General features: G+C 52.4%; 7 protein-coding genes across 7 annotated transcripts; 3 read left to right on the top strand and 4 right to left on the bottom strand.

Annotated features, from left to right (window-relative positions):
• Window positions 1-171: 171 nt before the first annotated feature.
• K489DRAFT_412625 (uncharacterized protein) lies at window positions 172-5,964 on the top strand (the record flags this gene model as incomplete). Its single annotated transcript, XM_033607952.1, has 2 exons — window positions 172-238; window positions 326-5,964. 2 exons carry the CDS (start codon window positions 172-174, stop codon window positions 5,962-5,964), a joined length of 5,706 nt encoding a protein of 1,901 aa, XP_033456988.1.
• A 160-nt stretch (window positions 5,965-6,124) lies between these two features.
• Window positions 6,125-6,613, bottom strand: K489DRAFT_412626 (uncharacterized protein; the record flags this gene model as incomplete). The annotated part of the gene is made up of 1 exon (XM_033607953.1): window positions 6,125-6,613. One exon carries the CDS (start codon window positions 6,611-6,613, stop codon window positions 6,125-6,127), a length of 489 nt encoding a protein of 162 aa, XP_033456989.1.
• A 1,376-nt stretch (window positions 6,614-7,989) lies between these two features.
• Window positions 7,990-10,183, bottom strand: K489DRAFT_62467 (uncharacterized protein). Its single transcript, XM_033608772.1, has one exon. The coding sequence runs from the start codon at window positions 9,904-9,906 to the stop codon at window positions 8,215-8,217; it is 1,692 nt and encodes a 563-aa protein (XP_033456990.1). The 5' UTR covers window positions 9,907-10,183; the 3' UTR covers window positions 7,990-8,214.
• A 277-nt stretch (window positions 10,184-10,460) lies between these two features.
• On the top strand, window positions 10,461-11,453 carry K489DRAFT_325011 (uncharacterized protein; the record flags this gene model as incomplete). The annotated part of the gene is made up of 3 exons (XM_033601802.1): window positions 10,461-10,812; window positions 10,878-11,247; window positions 11,315-11,453. 3 exons carry the CDS (start codon window positions 10,461-10,463, stop codon window positions 11,451-11,453), a joined length of 861 nt encoding a protein of 286 aa, XP_033456991.1.
• A 763-nt stretch (window positions 11,454-12,216) lies between these two features.
• Window positions 12,217-15,449, bottom strand: K489DRAFT_383508 (hsp98-like protein). Its single transcript, XM_033605620.1, has one exon. It carries the CDS (start codon window positions 15,297-15,299, stop codon window positions 12,393-12,395), a length of 2,907 nt encoding a protein of 968 aa, XP_033456992.1. The 5' UTR covers window positions 15,300-15,449; the 3' UTR covers window positions 12,217-12,392.
• A 1,172-nt stretch (window positions 15,450-16,621) lies between these two features.
• K489DRAFT_290270 (kinase-like protein) lies at window positions 16,622-18,546 on the bottom strand (the record flags this gene model as incomplete). Its single annotated transcript, XM_033600171.1, has 3 exons — window positions 16,622-16,822; window positions 16,865-17,056; window positions 17,113-18,546. Coding segments are annotated over 3 exons (1,827 nt in total), but the record flags the coding sequence as incomplete, so codon positions are not given.
• A 3,929-nt stretch (window positions 18,547-22,475) lies between these two features.
• K489DRAFT_390560 (transporter auxin efflux carrier-like protein) lies at window positions 22,476-24,188 on the top strand (the record flags this gene model as incomplete). The annotated part of the gene is made up of 1 exon (XM_033606613.1): window positions 22,476-24,188. One exon carries the CDS (start codon window positions 22,476-22,478, stop codon window positions 24,186-24,188), a length of 1,713 nt encoding a protein of 570 aa, XP_033456994.1.
• Between the last annotated feature and the right edge of the window lie 639 nt (window positions 24,189-24,827).

Raw genomic sequence — 24,827 nt, forward strand, 5'->3', positions numbered from 1 at the left:
TTAATGGCCGACGCGGGCCGTCGGGCGCGCCGCAGAGTAGACCATCACACCCACCACTTTCCCTTCCTCCACGCGACAAGCGTCCATGTTCGAGCCTCGCAAGCATCACCCAATTTTTCGAGCAATCGCAGCACCGAATACCACCGCACAGCTCGTTCATCATGAAACGTGATGGCAGTGTCATCTGCTGTCCTGATTGAAAAGCTTGTCGAAGATGTAGCAGTCACCGGTCCGCGGGGTAAGTGAACGATATGCATGATTTTTGTGTGTTCCAGGTTTGGACATTTTGTGAGATAATCCAAGGCTGATTGATCGCCGTATCCAGGCTTCACCACCCGACAATTTGGTGATGCTGTCAAAGCGTTCTACAACGAGCACAATTCGAAGGTCATTGAAGGCAACGGATGTGATCAACAAATTGACATTCTCTTCTCGGAAACACCACCTGTTGAGCGGGTCGTGGTAAATGATCAACTTCTCGAAACTGTTCTCCTCGAGCTGCGCAAGCATTCCGATATACAATTCAAGCCTCCTGGCAAAGCCAAGAAAGTCTCAACGACAGAACAAAGCAATGATATCGAGCCTCCGTTGTCTGGGTTCGAAGCTAAGTTTGCAGGTCAACGTGTCTTCGTCTCGGAGGAGCGTATGTGGCAGGAGCTTACAGGGCACTCTGTCGATCATACTCGCATCACGCCCAAAGAGTTCGAATGCCTACTCGTCATTGCAGCCACTGGTGCGGAGGGTATCTTGCAGAAATTCGTCACCGAACGCACTGGTCAAGACAAGCGATCGGTGCCCAAGCGAACCGATCGACTCGCACAGAATGGCTACATCACAAAAGATGCTGTTGTCGGCGCAGGAACAAAAACAAGCATTCTCAAGCTCAAGAAATTCTCCCAGATGCCGGTGGCGCTGCCAACGAACCATGAGAAACCCACAACGGAGCAAGCAAACGGCACTCGTCAAATAATTTTTTATGATATCTGGTTCGATGCGACCATGAAAATGCTGCAAGACAACGGCAACATCGTGCCATTAGCGGACTTACGGGCCGGACTGGGGATCACTGGCAAACAATGGGAGACTAAAAGATTCTTCCACTGTATCCGTCGTCTCATTCGCGCTGGTTGCGTACGCACGTTAAGTGCAGCATTAGCTCTTGAACCGGAAGCGGAGGGAGAAAACGCATCGAGGTCCAGCCGTAAAATGCATAGAAGCAACTGCGTTCAGTTACTGCGTGACCCAACTGATGTGGATCGAAAGGTGTTTCAAACCGGCAGCTACAAGGGCAAACCCAAGTCGATCGTCCCTGACCAGGAAGAAGATTCCGAAGAGAGTGATGGAGGTGATCTCGATACCACAATCGCCGTGCCCGAGACATCTGGAGCCGCTGTGGAAGCAGGCGGGAGTGAAAAGCCTGCTGTGACACCCCCGGCTCATTGGAGCCCTCTGATCCCGCTGAATAATCAAATTTACGACCTCGTCGACAAAGCCGGACTACAAGGGCTGACGGCGAAACAACTGTACGATCGATTGGGCGGAGCTTCCTGGCATCGCCCAATTGACGAAGCACTAGCCAAAATCACGGACATATGGCAGCACTCTCAGCCGCCTCATCTTCGTCATCTCACTCTCATTCGCGATACAGTCATCGACTTCAAAATTCTGGTCTTCCATTTCCGCTCTCTGGAAAATTACCGCAAAGCTGTGACTGCAGGACACGCTGTATGGGAGGCGGTCATCGATGAAAAGTCACTCGCAGAGTTCGAGGAGACTACCAAGGCAGCAGACTCATCCCTCGATGAGTGGGGTTTTCCACAGCTCAATAAGAATGAGCTCATACGTGGCGGCCGTGGCAGCCTTGCCGAATGCAGACACATGTTCCGTCATCCTCAAAGGATAAATGCCAGTATCAAAGTACGGAGGGAACTGGACGAGTCTGAAATGGAATTGGACGATGTCGGCTCTGCCTCCGAACTTGATCCAAAAGCAGATGCGCGTGTGGTCAGGAGCGCGACCAATCAGGATCATGATCAAACTCTGGCACCGAGCACTTGCGAAACCCCCGATCTTACAGCTCAGCAGAATACTCAGCAGGCCTCTGCACAGGAAGTGCCTCCGCAAGATCCTTCTCCAGCCGCCGCCCATGCAATCGACCCAGCACCTGTCACTATCCCCGAAACGAGCCACCAGCCTGTCATTCGTAGAAAGCGCGGTCGACCAAGAAAGAATGCCATTCCAGAAAGTACCGCAAATCTACCTTCCGGAAAAGACGAAAGTGCCTTGCGCGAAACCGACCCACCGCATCCCAAGCGGAGGCGCATCACAGAAGATGGCAACGACGATGCCGCTGCAGATACCTCGTCTGGAGATTTCAATGCCGCTCAACGCTTGAAGGAGCTATTTGCCAATAGACCGCTGGGGAGACCGACGCGCGCTTTTCAGGCCGAGGCTGAAAGGCTGCGTCGCTTGGTTGAAGCGCAAATCAAGGAGCAGGAGGCGATTGTGGCGGCTTTGGCTGCGGAGATGGAGTTTGTAGATAAAGAGGGAGCTGACGAGGCGCCTGTAGTTAATGAGGCGCCTGAAGTTGAAGATGGACCTGAAGTACATGATGGGCCTGAAACTGATGAGGCTGTTGGAAGGGAATTTCTCCTGCCACAAACCGCGCCTGTAGCTGTTGCGGCAAACGCGTCTGGTGCGCAGGAAACAGATATGATGGAGGATGATGATGAGGATTATGTTGACGACGATGCCTCGGAGCAGCCCGGTCTCGAAGACCCGGATCTCGAAGACCCTGATTTCGAAGACCACGATGCAGAAGACAGTGCCCCCACACGGAAAACAGAGCGCCCTTCGCGCGTCAAGCGAGCTGGCTTGGTTCGCAGTGGTGGATTCGTTGCTGCTCATCGTGCCAAGGTCATCTTAGATGCCGTTCACGCATGTGGCGGCGTCTTTCCAGGGAACAACGAAATGTGGTACGTCGTTGCCACCGCATGGCAGAAACACTCTGCTCAGACTCTGGACCGTCAGACTCTCGAGCGAGCTATTCGGAATCTCGTCACGAGCGGCAAATTGCAGAAGATCACTTGGACTTTCTCGGATAGGAAAGGCTTTGTGCATACTCGTGCAATACTCGCGGAACCACACATCAAGCCGCAAGATCCTGTGGTCAAGGCCATGCAGAGAAATGTCGAAGAGACTCTGCCGAATCAGTACCTCCCGAAGGAGGTCGAGGTCTTTGCTAGTCTACGCCATCAGGCTTCCAGCGCGCCTGGCACGGCGAAACCCATGGCTACACCTAAGCGCAAGACGACATTTGAGATCACGACAATGCCTAAACTCACGGCAGCGCCTGAGCTGACGACGGCACCTAATGCAAGTAAGGCGCATGTTCCGAAATCAAAGGAGCCGGAACATGGCCTCAAAGTTTCGTCTTCCAGGAACGGCGGAATCATTGGACGGGTCAAGTATCCGGAAGACAACAGTGTTCTTGTGAAGTCGGTGCCAAGAATTGGAAGAAAGACGCCAAGCAGCGCGCAGGTAGATAACCCAGTGGTTGTCACGACCGATCGACTTCGAGTAATGCCGCCTGCGGACAATATTTCCCCGTCTGCCTCATTCCCTGGAGTGTTCGACTCCGCCCCATCGGGATCGCTCATTGATCCGTCCATCGATCAGCGCAGTATCAACATCATGAATGACTCGGCCGTTGATTCGGCATCTTTGGCCGCGCGATTCAAGACATCTCAAATACGATATCAATCGATTCCTTCGGGTCGCCACGTACTTCCAGTGCCAGTGAAAAGAATCTACCGCAAACGACACGAGAAGATAGAAATTCATCCACTCAGCCAAGGAGGAGAACAATGGTCGCGAGCATGGTCTCTCTTAATGGGTCTTGCATGCCTTGGACATACCGTAACCGGAACATTCGCATCGCGGGCCATTATCTCCGATGCTGTGGTTGTTCCACCCCGTGTCGGATTGAAACCACTATTTGTTAAGCCGGCACCACCGCCACCGAGGAGCCTCCGAAATATTCTGGACGAGATCGAGTCTCTGCGTAAGGCTCCGTACTCACGTCAGGCTACATTGAATGCGCAATTGAGCGAAGATGAACAAGACCCCTTCCGTCGTGAGATCAATACCGTGCAAGCATGGGAAGAAGAGATGATCGGAGCAGGCAAGGCTATTCGTGGTGAAGATGGCATCGCTTTCGTAAACCACACCCTGAAGGTCCCTCATGTTGTCCTCAAGCGCAATGCTCGATCGCGGCGTCCAGAAGGGATACCACTCATATCGAGCATAATCGAGCCTCCGCCGAAGAAGAAGAAGTACAGATCTCGCAAAGCTGCCGTTGCGCCAACCCTCGAACTCGAGGAACCACGGCCGCATCAAGTTCGCCCTGCAGGCGAACCACGTCACCGACGTGATCGCCAGGGCGCGGCGAACTTCGCCGACGGCGAGCGACTGATCGCGGCCATCGCATTGATCATGGTGACTTGTGGAGGTATCAATCAAGGTCCCAGCTGGTCGCTCATTTCCCATGCGCTTTCGTTTCGATATGATGGCGAATTCCTTCGTCGACGGTGGAACTGGATCAGAGGCGGACGCCACGTAGACTTGGAGCAGATACGAGATGCTATCCGAGAGCCTTTTCTAATTGCTTACGAGAACGACGAGATTCCGAGAATAGACTATCAAAATCTCGCTGCTACCGACTGGCCAGCTCTACTGGATTGGGTGGAAGATGAAGTCATGCCTACGCTGGGTCCGAGACCAAAAGCCGGTGTTCCTGTGGCCATGCGACCAACCACTGTCAATCAAGCACTCTATGAAGCTTCGAGCGGGCTGGACGGTGCTGCTGGCCGCAAGAGTGATTATTTCACGTCCGCGATCGTGGACCATCGCAGACAGATGACTCTTCACTTCTCGAACGGAACACTTTTGCCAAAAGCAGTCTCGAGCAGTCACGGACTGAATGACAACCACATCTTGCTCAAATCATGGATCAGGGCTGTGGCTCTGACCAAGCAGTGGAACTACAATCCTCGCGCTGCATCTGCAAGCCTGTCCGTCTTCGATGAGGCAACACTGACTCAAGTGACGCAAGATATGATTGAGAACCACATCCTCGTACAGGATCGTAAAGGCCGGCAAATGCCGGGTCGAAATTATCAGATCCATCAAGATGTGCTTTCTCAATTTCGTCGTTGGCCCAAGCAAGACGAACATCTCTACCTACGCAATGTTGCAGATGCAAGGATCGCTATCGACGAACATTTTCAAATGTACGATGAACTGGATTTGATTGCCACTGCTCAAGATGTGGAATACCTCGTCTTGATCAATATGGTCTCTCAGGGGTTCATTGTTCCCAAAGCCAAACTGCCTGAACGAAATGACGATCCCGACGCTCCTCATCCAAAACTCACCAAGTGGTCATATGGTAAGAAAGGCTACGAAACAAAGAACACAAACATCAACGATCTCAAATTTGTTCTCTCCTTCAAGAAGACGCCCAACTACACTTCGGAACACGGCCTCCAGCCCGCATCAATCCCCCAACATACCTCCAAATTCCCGCCCGAAATCGGCCACCGCATACCGATCTGGATGGACATCCACGGCCAACGCATCGACGACGTCTGGGACATGGCCGTACGCTCTATCCTACACATCCTCGTGTATCGCGCGGGTTCCACCGCCGCAATGATCGAGACCGCCCACAATCAAAAGTTATGGACCTGGGAAATCGACCTCGTTCTCTCGTGGATGGAAGCCGCCGGTGTAGCAGAACGTTGTGGCGTCGAAGATGCCCCCGATCCCATCACCGGTGCGTGGAGAGGTGGTTGGCGCACGAGCGCGTGGTGGTATTGTGCCTTTTTGCCCGAGGTTGCGGATTGGGCGGCGCCTGGTTGTGGTCAGATTGAGCAGCATATTGGGTTGCAATGGGCAAGCTAACCTATTGGAGATTCGGCCCCAGACCGTGGGATGGACTGTCGCGGGCTGCGTTGACTTTATGTCGCGCGTCTTCTGGTAATACACCCATTGAAACGAGATCGTGGATGAATTTGGCCATCTGTTCCTGCACTCTTGGTCGGTTCTATGGCATAGATATTTTTCAGCAACGAACATCTGCAAGGAGAACGGGGCATCTTACACCATCAACCGGATGCGACAACTGTTCAGCAGTCAACACCGGTGGCTTCTTGCTGGCCCAACATCTTTCCCCGAGAGGTGAAGTTTTCAGACTGCCTTCCCTCTGATGAAGCTCTGCACTCGACATCTCGCCCAAGTACACCGCGTCCTTCCACGTCTCTCCCACTCGGAAGTTATAAAAATGGACACGATGGCTGTACCCTGTTGTCGGCGTTCCGAGATAATCATAAAGAATCCCATAGCATGGATCGATCGCCGGGTCCATCGGATTCTCGGTACTCGGCGAGCGGATGAAGAGGCTGAACTCTGCCCGCATGTGGTCCTCACCACGGCCGATGAGTAGCCAGGCGTGTTCTTTGCGGTCATTGCGTTCATTCTCGATTGCTTCTTGTTTGATCTTCATTGTCGAGGATCCGGCGCTCGATCCGGTTGGCCCTTGCTGAATGTCCATTTTCGTATGTGAGAGGTGGCTGTATGAGTTTGGAGTCTTGAAGGGTGTTTGCGGATCGAGTCTTATGTCTGAGAATTACTCTGTCGAAGTGTCATACTTATTATGTACATTATAGAAGCATCATATGGATAGCAAGTTTGCTACAATGTACCAATATTACCAGATGTCCCTTCAGGGATGTCTACCAATCACTATGCCAAGCACATGATTCCTCTCGCAGCGAACACAGGTATCATAAGCAGCGGCGGGAATGAGTGTGCGACCACCTCTTGTGCACCACAATGGACGAACCGACCACGTCAACGAGTACAAGTCTACGGCAGAATGATTTGCTCATCGGTTCCTCAACGGGACCCAACGAGGCTGCGATCTTTAGGCGGCGCTTGTAAGGGGGTTTGCTCGTGCCTTCTTGTTGTCGGAACAATTTTGCCACGGCATGCGTGCGAATGAAGACTCCGGACTCGCGCGAGCGCTTGTTTTGGCAGCCCTCGTACTTACTGTTGAGTGTGTCACGATATTCGCTTACGACGCAATGAGGAGAGGGATCCCGTCATTCATTGTTCCACTACTACTTGCGGAATGCGAACAATAATCTCCTCCTACAAGGACAGTAGGCCCATGCACAGCACGACGACGAAGTATTACAAACTCCCATACAGGCAAGTCGGCGGTGTCGACCTCTTTGGCCAGGGATCTGTTCGGAACAGATTGCGGGTCTGGTCTGGAGGGAGCTCCGTTTGTTAGAATGCAAAGAATTACTACGTACTATCCTATTCACCTAGAGTCTGCAATCAGGTTTGACTGGACATGAGGTCTTGCGCATGTCACCAGTGACCTCTGCAAGACAGAATACAGTCGGTTGCAGATTGAGTTTCATTTCTGCTATTAGAAGAAAGCTTTCCCGTTGGGTCATCGCCGTAAATCATGTGATCCTCGATGATAGTTGTGCTTGTGAATGACGAACGGAATCAATAAAAAGCGAACTGCGGAGAACTAAATTTGCCATCTGTAACGAGAACCGTGGTACATAGGTGTCGCTACAGATAAAGGAATTCACTACCGACGGTCTTTTCGTTCCTGCTAGTTGTAATGTCGCGACGAGGGTCGCCAACAGTTGCGGGAGGATGCAGCCGTACAGTCCATAGATCATAGTATATTCCAAAATATGTATGAGATCGAAAAGCTGCTCTGTTCACTAAGCAGAGAGCCGGGAGCGAAGCGAAGTTTTTGTAAAGGAATGCGCGATTTCCAATGTTGTCGTAGCTGGTCTCCACTCAGCTTACATTTTCGACCACTTTCAGTAGAGGTGTCCGGTCTGGCCTGAGCCAGGAAGAGGCAGTAATCACGTTCAAGAACCTTTTTGAGAGCGGACTTCCTCACTGAGATCGAGTGCTCGATGCACTGTCTGCTTTCGTCTTGGCAATTTGCTTTCGATGTAGAGCTTCAAGTCGATGGATTGCCATGTCCTTCTCGGCTTGACTCAGCGAGGAGTTCTTCAACACAGCCTCGATCTCATTGAGAATCTCGATCTGATGCTCGCACCAATGATTGTGCTTTGAGGAATCCTCTGTTGTTTCGTCTGTCTGTTTCCCTGGCGCTGATCATCGGTCATTCTTTCTGTCGGGGATATAGCGCGGGCAGGAGAACTCACCTCTCTTCCTGAGTCTTCCCAAGAAGGCTTTGGTCTTGCCTAACAATCCGGGATTGTCGTAGATGTACCTAATGTTAAGAAACAACCCATCCATGTCGAAGTCTGCTTCGCCGGTGTCGACCTCGATCATGTGCTCGTGATACCTCTGAAAGGCATTGGCCTCGCTCAAAAGGTCATCACTGAGGAGAACACCAGCTGGAAGACCGGATAAGATGTGGAAGTCGCGTATGTATCGATCTGTGAGGCGGCCATCGCCGAAGCGAAAGTCAACGTTCCTCACCACGCCAAGAGTCCGTGTGACGATGCCGCCCGGAAGCTCAAGCGCAATGGAGTGCTCCGGACCCATCAGAACTTCGGCCCCGGCACAGCGCAGCTCCTCTGCCATTAATGGCGAGACGAGGTCGGCGTCCGACCCAGTGTCCGGTAGCGTGGCGACCTTTATGCCATCACAATAGCCCATCATTCGTAGCTGCGACGCGCCTTGATACATAACTCGCGGGAAGCGGAGGTCACGGGTTTTCGAGATGATGCGATGGGCGAAATGAGACAGCGTCTTGGTCATATGCATAAACTTGCCGCCTAGTACCAAGGGGTAGGCGCCGGTGTGAGAGTCAGGCACAACATCGAAAATCAGCTTGTGGACTTCCTTGTCGTTGCGGAACCTCCATGGTAATTCGACGCGTCCGAGTGTTGAGAAGCTGGAATCGTCTGCTCGTCTGATTTTAGTGTGATGTTTGCTATCGAAAGGGATGCGTCGATTGTGGAGATATGATGCACTGACAAAGTTACCAGCGCACGTATCAACGAATGCCTCGACTGAAGAAGAGGCAATACTTCCTTGAGCAATGCGTTCTGTCCTTTCATACTTTGAAGACTCGGAGAAATCAAGCGGTCGCTCGCGCCAATTTCTGGCCGCGTCATTATACCGAGTAGCCTTGACATAGTCATGGTGATCGTACAAAAACGTGCGGTGAAGAGCAATCAGAGCGTGCCATTGCTCGTTGCTTAGTGGCGATCTTTTTTCGACTGCTTGTGCGGCATCTAAAGTAATGCATTTGGCTTCGATGTTGGCTAAATTACCATATATCTTCTTGAGATCGGCCGATAGCTCCTCTGTAGTCATGTGAAGACTCGACGGAGTATCGTTGTAGAAGACGTCGTCGAAGCTGACTTGCCCTTGAGACCGCTGCTCGTCATGGCTTGGACCCGTTCCTGGAACCTTTCGCAGATTCTTCTCAACTCCGGCAAGACTGCCAGGAGAATGATAGGCGCCTAGGCTTTTGGGTTTCAGGGGCTTCCATAACCGCCCAGGGGTGAACGTGAAGGGATTGTTCTCGCACGCAAAGTCTGCATCCGTACCAGGATCCGGTCTGATCGCGTCGTCATCCGACAGAATTTTCCGTTCATTATGACTCCTGTTGATTGCATCTGGACCGGTGATAGTCTCAACCTCGGAACCAATGCTAGCGCCTCGGACACGTGCAACTGGAACAGCTAGGAAAGACTGCTGGTTGCCCCAATTTGGCGATGACACATTGTGTGGGCTTGTAGGTCTTGACTCTCGACTGTCGAAGCTTGTAGTTGTGTAGTAAGGCCATGCCCTGCCCTTCGAAGGGAGTCGGAAATCGCGATTTTCCCCCATGATTCTGGATCCGTGCTCATTATCTCGTCAGTGTTCTTGTTTTGCAGCGCCCGCGCAGTTCTGGCACTATTCCTATAACCTACCTTGGCGTGCAAGATCACCGCTTGCCACGAAGGCTTTAGCACAGGTTGAACGTGCAAAGCATTCAGATCTTGACGGTTGGGCAGGGTAGAATGTTGCTCCTGCTCTCCTTTGTGGCAGTCGTCCGCTCCGCGAGTATTGTAACAAGACCTATGGGAATTTTGTGTCTCCGTGCGGATCACGAGAAATGTTTTATCGCGCGTGTGAGCACTGATAGCTGCACGACACGATATCATGTAGTGAAACACACAAAATCTGACATGAGAAGACTTACTTTGGGCATCGAACGGCTAAGTCAGATCGTGCGTCTGTTCGCAAGCCGGTGGGAGGCCGCCCGCAAAGCGTGAATGACGCGGGGGGCTTGACACAGCCTCACCGCGATATCGCCCAATCACGAAGTCGTGCAAATACAGACAAGGAGCGACACCTGGGATAACCTGAGAACCAGCAACATCGTTCATTGCAAACTATCCATGTCCAAGCCGCAAATTGATGAGGATGTTGAAAAGTCGTCCTCGCAGCCCCGTCACGGCTTTCCAGCCGTCGCCGCATTCATCGCCAGCGACCCAGATCATGAGACATACATCTTTCGCAAATTCAATACGCTGACCGCGCGGAATCTCATACACTTGCAAAGCGAGATCCTGGATTTGCAACAGCAGCTGCAGGAATATGACGAGAAAGCGCAGTCGGGAAACGACTCTCGACTCATGCTGTCGCTGCGGCACTGGGAGATTCTTAAGACTTGCGCACGAGACCGCGACGGTGATGAGAGAAAGTTGAAGGCTTTGGCGGACGAGATCGCCGTCAAATTGGACAAATATCGTAAGTCGGAGTGACTGTTGTTGCAAACGTTGACATTCGGCCGGTGCTGATGCTGCAAGTGACAGAGCAAGCGCTCCTGCAAGCAGCGGCAGTGATGCGACTCGAAGCCCCGAATCCTCGCGCATTGAGCATATACAAATATCAATTCGATCAAATGGACATTCGAGGAAACTCCGCAGGTCTGCTGGACGAGAAAGAGGATCTCGTGGCACTACGGGCACCGGCCGACAGCGATTTCCTTTCACGCCTGACGAGAGAAAATTGGCCATTCCCATCGATCGCCGGTGAAGGTCAAGTTGGATATTTCCGAGAGCGACACTTGCGTACGTTCGTCGCGGCGATGAGCGTCATAGTTGCGGGAATCCTGTTGATCGGGTCGATCTTGACGCTGTATTTTGTGCAGCACCCAGACGCCCGCTTGGGGCTGCTACTGTTGTACGTCGATGTCACTCTTGCATCCATTCATGGGAGAAAGTCTACTGACGAATCGACCGCCTAATAGATTTATTCTTCTGTTTGCGGTCAGCATGCGTATCAGCACAACAGCCACGCGCGACAGTATCTTTGCAGCGACTGCTGCTTACGCCGCAGTGCTGATCGTGTTTGTCTCTGGAGATCTTGGGAGAGCGAATCAAAGTTGAACAGAATTGTTCAAGGATTGGCATCTCAGTCGATCGACGCCTGCGTCAGGGATCGGTCGCGGCATCCGCTGCCTTCAGATCATTGTCAAAGAACAATGATTTAGCCCGTGAAGAGCGAGTGGCCCCGTCGTCGAGCTCCACGCGTGTCGCAAGCATATCTTGCACGTGTTTGCGCATAAAATCGAGGATCCGCAAGTCCTTTGGAAGACGGCCTCGCGCTCAACAGCATCAACCGGCGGGACGGCTGTTTGGCCCGGGCCTGGCCGTCGCCGCCCCACTGTCACTTCGTAATAAGAATGGCAACATGAATGCCTCCTGCATTCATTTGTTTCTCTCTGTTCCTGATGAAGAGAGTCAACATGGCGTCAAACATTCACTCGAAGATGTAAAAGCTATACCGAGACCTCGGAGCGACGCGATGTTTGTGTGACGCTGTATATATAAAACGGCTACAATTCGCTGCCACGAGCAACTATATCTACGAATAACCTAATCATTATTTTTCATCCACGTGAGAAAAGCATTCCGTTTGAGCACATTCGTATCACGAAGAGACACGACGCTTTGCTCGCGAATTTATGCTTTCGACGCGCGAACAACAACACCATCACCAACATGCGGCAGGTCTGAAGGATTTCCAATCAACAGTCAGTTCTCGAGATGATCAGCACGAGAGGGAGGATTATGTACAGTACACGAATACGATATCACACTTCGCGCGACTCGGTTCAATAGCAGAACTATTTTTATTCTCATTTCAGTCAATTGAATTCCCAAAAGTGCCTAGGTACTACATCACAAAAACGCCGCGCTGTCCCCGTTCAAAATGCTGTTTGTAGCATGTCACAAATGCCTCCCTCAAGATGGTCGATCAACCTTCATGACTCATTTCATTCCTCATCGAATCCTATTGTCCTTTCGCAAACAGAAAAGATTCACTTAATCGTAAAGATCCCTGTCTCCCCTCCTCCCTCTTCCGGCATTACCACCACCGCTCCTCCGTGGTGGATAATCGCGTACATCATCCTCCTCGTCGTCCTCACTCCACATCTCCTCGTCGTCATCAGGATCCACCGGACGACCGCCCGCAGGGCCAGGGTGATACTGTCCCTCGCCCATTCCATCGTCCTCACCATCGACACTGCCCTCGACGTGGTTTGGCAGAACGACCACGCGGCCATCCTCGAGGACGACGCGAGCGGTTTCTCCATCGCGGATGCTTCCGCGGAGGATAAGCACAGCCATGCGGTTGAGGACCTCTTTTTCGATGACACGCTGGAGAGGACGGGCACCGTAGGCGGGCGAGTAGCCTGCATCGCCGAGGTAGTCCTTGACCTGCTCGGTGAGGGCGATGCGGACGTTGCGGCCGTTGCTGGAGAGGCGTTTCTGGATTTCGTCGAGGCGAACGTCGACGATGCGGCGGATTTCGCGCTGCGTGAGACGGTTGAAGATGACAGTGCTGCTAATTCGGTTGAGGAATTCGGGTAGGAAGTAGTTGCGTAGCGCGGTGTTGACGAGCTCGCGCGTAGTCGGGTCGATGCGGCCGTCGGGTGCGTTGGGCCGGGAAAGGTATTCGGCACCGAGATTGGAGGTCATGACGACGATACAATTTCGGGCGTCGATGACACGGCCTTGGCCGTCTGTAATGCGACCGTCGTCCATGATTTGAAGTAGCACGGTGAGAACCTCCTTGGCAGCTTTCTCGACTTCGTCGAATAGCAGGATGGAGAAAGGGCGGCGTCGAAGTGCTTCGGTGAGTTGACCACCCGCGTCGTGACCGACGTAACCAGGAGGAGCACCAATCATACGTGAGAGTGAGTGGCGTTCCTGATATTCGGACATGTCCAAACGGATCATAGCCTTAGGGTCATCGAAGAGGAACTCAGCCAAAGCCTTGGTAAGAAGGGTCTTTCCGGTACCGGATGGACCACAGAACAGGAATGATGGTGGCTGACCAGGATTGCTAAGACCAGATCGCTGCAAACGAATCGCGTTCGAGACGCTGGTGACAGCCTCTTCCTGTCCGATGACCTGTTGGCCGAGAACAGTCTCCATCTGAAGAAGCTTCTCTTTCTCGGTTGTTCGGAGACGGGTCACAGGGATACCAGTCCAGCGGCCAACAATCTCGTTGATCTGGTCAGGACCGACAGCATCGGCAATGAGAGCCTCGCCACCGTCGGGGCCGCGACGTATGGCTTCTTCTTTCTCGGCCATTGCCTTCTGGAATTCGAGCTCTTCGATGCGGTGTTCTACATCAGGGATGGCGTAATATTTGAGGTCCGATGCTGTGGACAGATCTCGAGTTCGCTCAGCTTCTTGTTGTTTGGTCTTGAGCTGGTCAAGCTTGATCTTCTGTTCTTGGATTTCTTTGGCGCGTGCTTTCTCACTTTCGTACGACTCGCGGAGTGGCTTCAGTTCTTCCTCGACGTTTGCCTTCTCCGCACGGGCTTCTGCAAGTCGTGATTTGGATGCATCATCCTTTTCGCGAGCGAGCGCGTGGATCTCAATTTCAAGCTGGCGCAATTTACGCTCCATATTGTCGAGAATCTCGGGCTGTGACTCGCGAGCAACTCGGACTGCAGCGGCCGCCTCGTCGATGAGGTCGACGGCTGAGTCGGGTAGTCGTCTTTGAGTAAGATAGCGAGCAGCAAGAGTAGCTGCAGATACGATGGCTCCATCGAGAATGGTGACACCGTGGTGGACTTCGTACTTCTCCTTGAGTCCACGTAGAATGGAAACGGTCTCCGGGACTGAGGGCTCCTTGACAAGGACTTGTTGGAAACGTCGTTCGAAAGCTGCATCTTTCTCGATGTATTTGCGGTACTCGGCGAGAGTTGTGGCACCAATACAGTGAAGCTGACCGCGCGCAAGCATGGGCTTCAGCAAGTTGGCAGCGTCCATTCCACCCTCTCCTCCAGCACCAGCACCCATAAGCAAATGCATCTCGTCGACGAAGAGAACAATCATTTCTTTGCTAGCTTCGATCTCGTTCAAGACGCCCTTGATACGCTCCTCGAACTCTCCGCGGTATTTTGAGCCTGCCACCAGCGCTCCAACATCAAGGGAGAGTAGCTTGCATGCCGCCAAGGAGGCGGGCACATCGGCGTTGACGATTCGACTGGCCAAACCTTCGACGACTGTAGTTTTACCCACACCAGGTTCACCGATGAGGACTGGGTTGTTCTTTGTACGTCTTGACAAGATCCGGACCACACGTCGGATTTCCTCTTCTCGGCCAATCACAGGATCGATCTTGCCTTCTCGTGCCATAGCCGTCATATCAATGGTAAACTTCTTGAGGTTCTCATTCTCTGCTTCGGCATCGGCAGTCTTGCTGTCCACTCGCTTCGTGCCGCGAATTTGTTGAATCGCTGTGTCGATAAGCTTAGTGTTCGGAACATTGGCCTCAGCAAGACATTTTGTAATGGTAGCGTCCTGCACGAGGCATTGGATGAGATGGTCGACGGCGATGTAGCTGTCTTTCTGCGTCCGTGAGAGATCGTCGGCAGCGCGGAGCACCTTTGAGAAAGATGGAGCTACTCCGACTTGATCAGGAGGTGGGTTTTGTGAAGGTTGTCGAACAAGCTGCTTTTGCAATGCCCGTGAGAGTAGTTGAACATCTCCATGTGCTCGCTCAATGACTTGGCGAAATAACGGCGCCGATGTCGAAGCGTGTGAGCCATGGCCTTTATTTTGTTGGTCCTTGGACGCATCTGGCTGAGGATCAAACAGTGCTACTGCCAAATGGATCGGCAGCATCTGTGAATGTGCGTAACTTGTGGCCAAGTCTTGTGCTTCGACCAGTGCACTGTTGGCCTTGTCGGTGAATTGCATCTTGCCTGACATGATTGCGGTTGTTGTGATTTATCACAAGTATGTCGATGCGATTCCCCAATGGGGGGGTAGTGTACTTATATGTCTGAGTTTTTTGCGCAATGCTGACAGACTAATCTTGCGTTTGCTGGTTTGACTTTCCAGTTTAGGCGACTTACAGCCTATGTGATAGCGTCGAAATGTGTGAGGGCGATAGTATTGTATTCAACAGAGTAAATGTAGCTTCCCGTTACATACACCGGAAGAAACGATTATGTATGTCGCCGGCGGCTATCGATACTCGTCACATTCCTGCCTGACTGGGCCGTCGTCACTTCCAGCAATCACGAGAATCCACCAGTGAGCACTCACAGCTGCCCGAAAAGGCAGAGAAGTTTCGAGAACGCCCGCGCAAAGTCTGGACTGTTCCATGACGTCGGCGCTCACTCGCGGGGAATACAGATAGAGACATGTGGGGAACGACAAATGCGTGAATGACTCGCGTGCTCTCATGTTGTCTAGGGTTAGTGTTTGGGTTAACCACCTATGGACCCAAACCCACCTGCAACTGCAATCATGAACATGGGGATTTTTCCGATGAAATTCGCAATGGAACATCCAGCGAAGAGATGACGGTAGCAGAATCACTAGAGTTGAGGCTGGCTGATCGAAATGCAGAGGAATTTACTGGACCTCATCTAGGCAAGTGCGGATTTCGTTCACTCACGATCTATTCAGGAGCAAATAAATTGCTTAGTGGAGTGGTCCTTACATTTGATGATGTGCAACGCGCTTGTGGGAAAGGACAAAGTATTCATGTACGGCACGTGATCGTTGGTGCTCGTCTTGATTTTCTTCGTATCGTGTCTGTCACTCGGAGCAAACTCCTCTTTCGACTAGAACGAGTATCTGTCATCTTCTCGTCACACCGTTGTCCGCTGGCCCACCATATTCGTGCTTGATTGGAGATTGTCTGACTCGAGTGTATTGGTACAGCCTTGGTTAATGCTTGAGAATATTCGACAGTAGAGAGCGAGCTGGAAAATGTTCGTCTCGTCTTGTGATCTCTGGCTCCGCGCTGCATCTCTGATCCGGCCTGATGCCGTCCACAGTGGCTCTCTGTGTATAGCGCGTTTGCTTGCCAAATTGTTCAGATTTCTCTCGCCAGGCTCGCCAGGGACCTCTTTTACATTAATGCGCCCAGCGAAGAGATTCATAAAGGGGTGGTGTCAACTTCACACCGTCGAGTGAACTTCGCCGTTGTCCCACGTTTTTGTCGCATTTGTGCCAGCATCTTAGCAGGAAGTGAGAGAGATTTCTCCTTCTCAACCCACAAGCTGCCCTGCTGCATCCGACGCCGCCGACAAGCTCGCCGCGTGAAGTGCAGGCTTGATGCTCTTGCCCAATTTCCCGGCGCGCCGCCGTTCCAGGGCTCCAAGGACCCATTCGCCGACTTCGCGATCGATAAAAGGTGTGCCATCTGCAGCCGTTGCATATTTCGATGCTTGTGTTTCACCATCAACAGGAGCAGGGTCCAAGGATAATTTCTCAACAGCCTCGGCCGCGCTGTCCGCGGCAGCAGTAGACCCGGCTTCGACTTCGGCTTCCTCTTCATCCTCTTCGGCAATGGTGGCAGGTTTGTCGAGAGGCGCCAGCCAGGCATGTTGGAGAAGCATGGGGTATGTCGGCCGGAGGTTCGGAATCTTGTTCAGGCAGCCAGCAACGAAATCGCGAGCAGCAGGAGAGAAGGAGTCGGCTGGAAGGTCAGGAGGTGCTCCATCGACGATCGCCTGTTGATTTGGTTAGCATGAACTCTGCGGCTGGAAATCGTGAGATCCGAACTTACAGATAATTGCGAGAAGATATTATCGTACGTTTCGGGAGGGTAGGGATACCGACCCATGGCACACTCAATGATACTCAAACCCAACGACCAGATATCTGATTGTACGCTGTATGTGCCCATAGACGCACCGGGCTGTGCTGGAGCACCTCCACCGCCAGAAGAAATTCGTTCAGGGGCCATGTAACTCTGACAACCAATATTAGTCTTGGCGATACTTGCGACGAGGTTGCCAGAAACGCCAAAATCACAGATCTTGACCTGGCCGCGACTATTGGCAAGGATATTGGTAGGTTTGACATCACGATGAATGATGTTGTGCTCCTCCTTGAGGCTCTTGAGGCCGAGGACGGTTGCGTGAGTAATCTTGCGCAGGACACCTTCAGGAACGCCTTCGCCTGGAAGAGGCGAATAAAGTTTATCGATGGAGCCACCGTCCATCCATTCCATGCAAATGTAGACTGCACCTTCTTGAAAGAAAGCTCCGTAGAAGTCTACAATATAAGGAGAGATGCAACGGTGGAGAATATCGAGTTCCATAATGATGGATTGGAATTTTGCGTCATCAAGTTCCAGACGCATCTCTTTCATGGCCATCACCATGCCTGTTGGGCCACCACGGCCGTAAGCTTGAGCAGAAGTTGCGTTGGTCGGCGTCTCCGCTGAGGCGCTCGCGTCTCGTGTGGGAGACAGAGGCGTGACGAAATCGTCGCTCCCGTTAGGACCGCTCGACTGTATTCCGGCGATACCCTGGCCCTGCTTCCGAAATTTGGGTCGTGCGTGACGCACTTTGTACACTGTGCCGTAGTTTCCCTTGCCCAGCTCGTCCATACGATCAATTTCGTCCAAACTGATGCTGAAGCTCTTTCCAGAGCTGAAGTCGATGCCCTGGCCATGAACCACAGCCTTACCCTTGAATGTTAACGCGCCGGCTTTGGTGTCCACAAAATCAGCATACTTCTCCATTTGAGACTGCTGCCGAGGTTGTCCTGATGCAGCGTCGCCGTCGGGCGCACCACCCGCCATGGCTGAAAGTGTAAGACCTGGTTTAACTCTTCCTCCGGGCGTAGGACCTTGACCCGGGAGGCCGCCGGGTAGTTTTAGTCCTCGCTTCTCTGCCAATGAAAGTCCTTTGCTGACGCCTGCCACGGCAGGAGAGGATGCTGCGAGATGAGGTGCTGGGCGGTTCAATCCCTGCGGGAGGCGGAAGTTGGCGGGAAACCCTCCTGGAGCTGGGCCAGGTGACTGCATGCCGCTGGCGAGAGGACCTCCACGATTGGGCCCTGGTGTTGGTGGACCCCTTCGCGACTCGGAAAAGGCTTTCATCTTCGCAGCCATGTCGGCATTCATGGGCGTCGCACCCGTTCTTTGAAAAGGCATGGCCCCCGGCGGTCTCCGTGCGGCATCAGTGGGACCCAGAGGTGATGAAGAAGAAGTGGTGATATTGGGACGAGCGACCGGGCTGGAAAGCGTGCGAGGTGGAGTGAAACGCGGAGTGCCATCGTCAAGGGGGCTGTCGAGGGGAGAAGTGGCCGACTCGTCAGGTGAGGTAGGTGGGGAGGGCGAGTCGAGGGGTTCTGACATCGTTTCTGTTGCGGGCACGGGTTGGGGAGGAGATGCGAGCAGAATAGTGTCGAAATATCTCCTTCAGCCCGTGGTCGCAATGAGAATGGGTGTGACCGATCAGGCTTGATGGTGTCGAAACTATTGTGAAAGTGTCGATCGTGACGGTCAATTGATAACCAGTTACAGTATGTTCGTGAACTTGAGCAATACGAGATCGTGCAAGGCTTTCCTCTTCCGAGACGAATATTTGGCGGGAGTTTGTCGACGGGTTGGAGTTTCTTGCGTGCGTGCAATGATTAGGTTGAGAGGTGTTGTGAGAGCGACGGTGGCGGTGATATGTCTGCACTGTGTGACTGTGTGATGAGAGAGACTGGAGGTCGGGTCAAGTATGGCATGATGGTTTCTTGCAGGCCCGTCGGCTAGGATGATCGTCCGAAACCTTTTTGCTAGGGAAAGCTCGTGAAGCGGGGGTGGAGCAGCGCGCGCAGGCAGACGAAACAGCCAGACACGCACGTTCGATAACGCACGGTACGGACGCGGCGGGACCGTCACGATGGGCGTCAGCGGATGAGAAGGCAGCTCAGATCGACGTCAAACTCGGCGCCCAAAAATGATGCATTTCCCTCTCTTTGACTTTGTTCGCTCCTCCATCTCTACCCGTCATGCATTTCCTCGCCTTTTTCGTATTCCCATCCCTTCTCTTCGTTTACATTTGAAACAATTGGAAATTTTCGCGGGATCGGAGCACTCTATCGAATGTCGTGTGCATCGCGTAAATGCGGATACAGCAATATCCGAAGATGTTTCATGTTTGCGAGCAAATGCTGGCGGAAGTTTCTCCGTGGAACCTTATAGTTGCAGCATACATCCCGGTGGTCCTTATATTGGAGGAGGTAACATATGTGACGGCGAGCAAATCGCATGACCTACGTACCTGAAACTCATGCCGGCCATACGTCGAGTCACATTGCATCACAGATAAGGATATTCGCATGATGATGTTTTTCACCGGCACCATATACTTCGTAGCGAGTACAATGGCACTGTCAATGGACAACAATTCTTACTCACACGACCAAGGTGTCGATCTGCACGATCATGGAGATCGAGAGAAGGGGTTCACCGCATCCAACGGGATCGGTATGAAATCCTCGTGTGCGCACGCTTGTGGCACACATCATGTACTGTACTGTATCAAGAGTATTGGAAATCTTGGGACACCGTCCAAGAGAACCGGCGGGCCACCAGATGCGCCCACGTGAGAACCGACGTACCTAATGAGGAAAATGTACGAATGGCAACGGACGGGGAAGTCTTGACGATCGGAACAGCAGGCCATCCCCGGCCCACCAAACATTCATCCCACCGGGCATGCGTGTGCACGAGGCCGGGCGGATCGGAAGCTCGCACCTGCGATCGGCCTCGTTCGAAAAGACGTTGCCCGATGCAAATCTATGCGGCCTGACCCAGAATTCCATCTTGTAATCACGACTTGATTACTTGCATGTCGATCCGCTGCACCCCGCTGCTGATCCGATGAGGCTGGACAGCGTCACTCGTCCGCTACCAGAAGTGGTTTGATCGATGAGTCGGCCAATATTGCTGAAGGCGTGTAATGCCCGGCCAGTCGAATGGGAAATATTCTAATCTGTGAACCACTATAACTCGGTAGTTGCACAATTTGATTCTCGATGCTGTCAACGCGATGGCATCTCGACGAGAGCTCAATTGGCGAAGGGCTGCTTGAATGTGACGTCACTCGGCGTCCGAGAACTTTAGAAATGTCCAGAGGCCCAGTGGGCGGTGGATCCTATGATGAAACAATGATGGCGGTGAAGACCCGTCTTGCTGTTCTGTCATCAGATGATTGACCATGGCGAGGATCTCGGTCGTGCAACCTCAATTCGCGAGCAAATAACTTTCCATCTCTTCTGTCATCAATGTTTGCGCCTGCAGAGGACGGCGGCAGACAGGGGAGGTGTTTACGCAGATGCAGGCGGCCTACAGCAAGTGGTACCGAAATACATCTTGATACTAGCGGAATATTGCCATTCATGTGGAGGAGGCCACGCGGACGGCGAGATTACTTCTTTTTGTAATAATTGTATTTTGGTATGCACGCATGTTATTCGGAATGACACCTAGAGAAAAGCCAAACGTGCCGAATTCCCTGTCAATGTCGTTGGCTTTCCGCCGGCCTCCGCTGCATTTCGCCCATCATTATTACGGTAGCAGGACTCAGAAATTCTAAGCAGAAAATCAGGCAAGACTCTATGCTCCGATCGATGAACAGTGAGGTCCAGAAATTAATGCAGTGGCGACTGGATGAGCTACGAGAGACGGAAACACCCCGAATTGACCGAGAATCTGTGCTGGTCGGGTATTTTGGAACATCATGCATTATGACCAATTATCTCATCATCAGATTGTAGAACCTTGGAATGCTCTGTATCATGCATGGGACGAATCTCCCTGCATTCGTGCTGGCGATGATAGCAGCCAGCCAAGACGCGCCTGCGTCTGAGTCTACCCAGGTCGGTGATGGTACCCGGCGCGGCAGAGACAATAGCAAAATTCCAAGGTTTACGCCGTTCGGACAGCTCCACGGCATGCGGGTGTGATGAGTACACTTTCATGCATGTTGTTCAACTGCATCTCCAGCGTCATCGCTTTTGTTTTAAACGGTCTACGAGACATTCTATTCAGCTTGCGACCAGACTGTCGTATGAAGGCACTGTCACAGCTGACGGCAATGAGAGGCGAAGAATTTGTCTAACATACTCACATCTTTGGTATCTTGCGACCATCTTTGCTTCACCTGTGTGAGTTGAGACGACACACATGCATATCCGTATTGCAAATGGCCATGGATGGAGCTTGATATCCCATCCGACTTGCTTGGCAGACGCCGCACACCATCCCGTTCGTGGCGCATGTGGCGTCTAGACCCGTGCATACGTAGATACTGCATGTGTGGGAGAGAACTGGACTGTCACTTGAGTTTCGACCAACGGCGCTTGCAGAGATAACCCGGCGAAGATGTCCGCCTGGACCCCCGGGCTATCACCAGTAATCAGCTTTCACATCTTCCACATTCTGCACGTCACCAAGAACTGCGTGCTTGAGGATTGAAATCCAGCCATGGTGCGACGATTTCAAAGGCAAAGACAATCGGATAGCGGTTGATTTAGTCCTGTGCTCGGGCAGTACAGCATCGTATCGGGGCAGGGACAATTTTGATCTATCGCCTGGGCTGGCGTCATTGCACCCGCGTCGTTACCAGGCAGCGATTCGACTATCAAAACAGTCCAGGGACAAATAAACTTGGCATTCCGTCTCAGACATATACCGTACATGGTATCTTTCCAACCGCCATCGGTCTAGAGAACTATATTTTATCATACAATATCGGTCCTGGATTGGAGCAGATAGAAGAAAAACTTCAAACAGTCCCCAAAGATTTCCCGTTCGGAGGACTGGCGCTGCGCGTACTTTTGTATCACCAATCACCAACACAGCATCCGTCGCTTATCGGGCACATCCCAGGTCGATTCTAGGACATATCCGCATCACGGTTGCCCTTCCTGCGCGCGTGTCTTAACCGTCGACCAGACAGGCGGTTGCGTCGTCTTTCCAGTCTTTTTTACCCTTCCCACCCTGCCTTGATCGGTCTCTAACGTCTGCTCAAAACGTCACCAGCCATCGTCATGTCGTCCTTCTTCAACTCACCTGCGTCGCTTCGCCTACGCGAAATGCCAGGCGCCATCTCACCATTCACGACATATCCTCAAGTCCCGGTCATGGCAAGCGATCTCGCCGTCCTGAATGGCACACTCTCAGCATTCGGCAGTCATGGCGCTGCCAAACCCGACTTCCTCAATCTTGCCGGCTTGGTCTCAGAGGCAGTCCTTGAAGTCGTCTTTGTCGCGCTACCGGGATACCTGGTCGCGGTTACGGGCATGTTCGATGCAAATAGCCAGAAATTTGTCGCGGAGCTAAACACCATGGTCTTTACGCCCTGCCTGATCTTCACCAAGCTCGCTAGTCAGCTCAACGCTGACAAACTCGCCGATCTCGTCGTGATTCCTTTCATCTTCCTCGCGCAAACACTGGTGTCCTACTGCTGCGCGCAACTCATGTCATGGGCATTTGGATTCTGGGGCAAAAAGATGAAGAGACAGAAGAATTTCATTTTGGCCATGGCGGTATTTGGTAATTCAAATTCCCTACCGATCTCACTGGTCATCAGCTTGAGTAAAACAATTTCGGGACTACATTGGGATCAGGTCCCGGGAGATAACGACGACGAGGTCGCTGCGCGAGGTATTCTCTACCTATTGATCTTCCAACAACTCGGACAATTGCTACGTTGGACATGGGGCTATAGCGTGCTGTTAAAGCCGGCGAGCGCATATGAAGAGGAAGAACGGGCAGAGGAGACCGCTGAAGATCGCAGCATTGAGGAAGGCGAATATCGAGACGATCCTGAGGAGCCAGAGTCTGAAAGCGTCATCAAGCCCTCAAAGAGTGACGATTCTGGATTTCTCTCTGGCCAGTCTACTCCGCAGGTTCGCCGTCGGGCACATGATGATGATGACGAGGCCAGTTCCGAGATCGACATCAATGCCACGCCGGGTAATGGCAACAATCGTAACACTGAACCCCGCAACATCCCAAGCCCATCAGGCGAACACACCATCGATGGCCGTCCTCGACGACAAAACTCAAGCCTCTCAACTCTTACCGACGACGCGACTACCAACCCTCACCCAAGCGATATTCCTGCCTGGAAAGCCGGCCTCTATCGCGCCAAGTACACTTCGATTTTCTACCTCCGCAAATTTGGCATCACGCTCAAAACCTTCTTCCACAACCTTTACCGCGCAAGTCCACGTCCACTACAGAAAGTCTTCGCGTTCCTCCAAGCCTGGGTCGGCGGCTTCCTCCGTGGCATCTGGCGCCAGATGAACCCTCCACTCTGGGCCATGCTCGCTGCGCTCCTCGTCGCCTCTATCCCACCTCTCCAACATGCCTTCTTCACAAAGGGCACATTCCTCTCCAACTCCGTCACGCGCGCCATCTCGCAATCCGGCAGTGTCGCCGTTCCACTCATCCTAGTCGTCCTCGGCGCCAACCTCGCCCGTAGCACTCTCCCCGCGGACCAACTCGCCACCTCTCCCGCCGCTAAAGCCGAAGAGCGCAAACTCCTCTACGCCGCGCTGTTGTCTCGCATGTTCCTTCCCGTGCTCCTCATGGCGCCGGCGCTCGCGCTCCTCGCCAAATTCGCACCTGTCAGCATTCTCGACGATCCGATCTTCATCATCGTCTGCTTCTTGCTCACGGGTGCGCCGTCGGCTCTGCAGCTGGCGCAAATTTGCCAGATCAACCACGTCTTCATGGGCGCCATGAGCTCGTTGCTGGTTATGAGCTATGTGGTCTGGATTTTCCCGAGTACGCTGCTGCTTGTGCTGTTGGCGCTGGAAGTTTTGAGCTGGGCGGTGTTCAACCATTGAGCATAACGGTTCCGTCGGATTGAGGCTTGAATTGCTATTTTTGTTCTTGAATATGGTTTTACTAGATGGGATTTCTTCTTGGAGAGAGGAGGTGGAAGAGGAGGATGAGTATGATTTTGATGTTTCGGCTCGAATCTTGCTTTTTCTTCCATTGTGCTTTGGATCTTTGCCGACTTTTTCCCTCCCCCACCCTTCTCCATCAATTTGTGCGTGCGCGTTGATGACTCTCACGACGTTCACGAACTTCTGTTGATGCCAGCTTTTATTCTCTACTTCTCCTGCTGTTTTTCTGCCTTTGGAGGACATCTCTTGCAAACGATGCATGTCCTGTCTCCTACTTTTCTCTCAGTACTGGGCGTGTGAATTTTTCGTGCGCATGTTTGTTGACTTGCATTGCATTGGATTATCTTGCATTTATTTCTTGACACTAACGGTGAGGAGACGATAGGTCCGGTAGCATGGATAGAAGTGGGAATCGTGTTTGTCTTTGATTGGAAATGCGGTTTAGTTGGTTGATAGGGCAGGAGCACTTTCACTGCATTTTGTCTTCTCCTGATACAATACGGTTCCCACTCAAATCGCAGCATAGCCTTGATCCATCTTCGCCTACTACTTTGCCTACATAAAAATCCTAGCCTG

The sequence above is a fragment of the Dissoconium aciculare genome (assembly GCF_010015565.1).
Source record: "Dissoconium aciculare CBS 342.82 unplaced genomic scaffold K489scaffold_12, whole genome shotgun sequence".
Taxonomy (NCBI): Eukaryota; Fungi; Ascomycota; class Dothideomycetes; order Mycosphaerellales; family Dissoconiaceae; genus Dissoconium; species Dissoconium aciculare.

Excerpts from the sequence above, each read along its gene's own strand:
- K489DRAFT_62467 (XM_033608772.1), bottom strand. The coding sequence starts at position 9,906 with ATGGGGGAAAATCGCGATTTCCGACTCCCTTCGAAGGGCAGGGCATGG.
- K489DRAFT_383508 (XM_033605620.1), bottom strand. The coding sequence starts at position 15,299 with ATGTCAGGCAAGATGCAATTCACCGACAAGGCCAACAGTGCACTGGTC.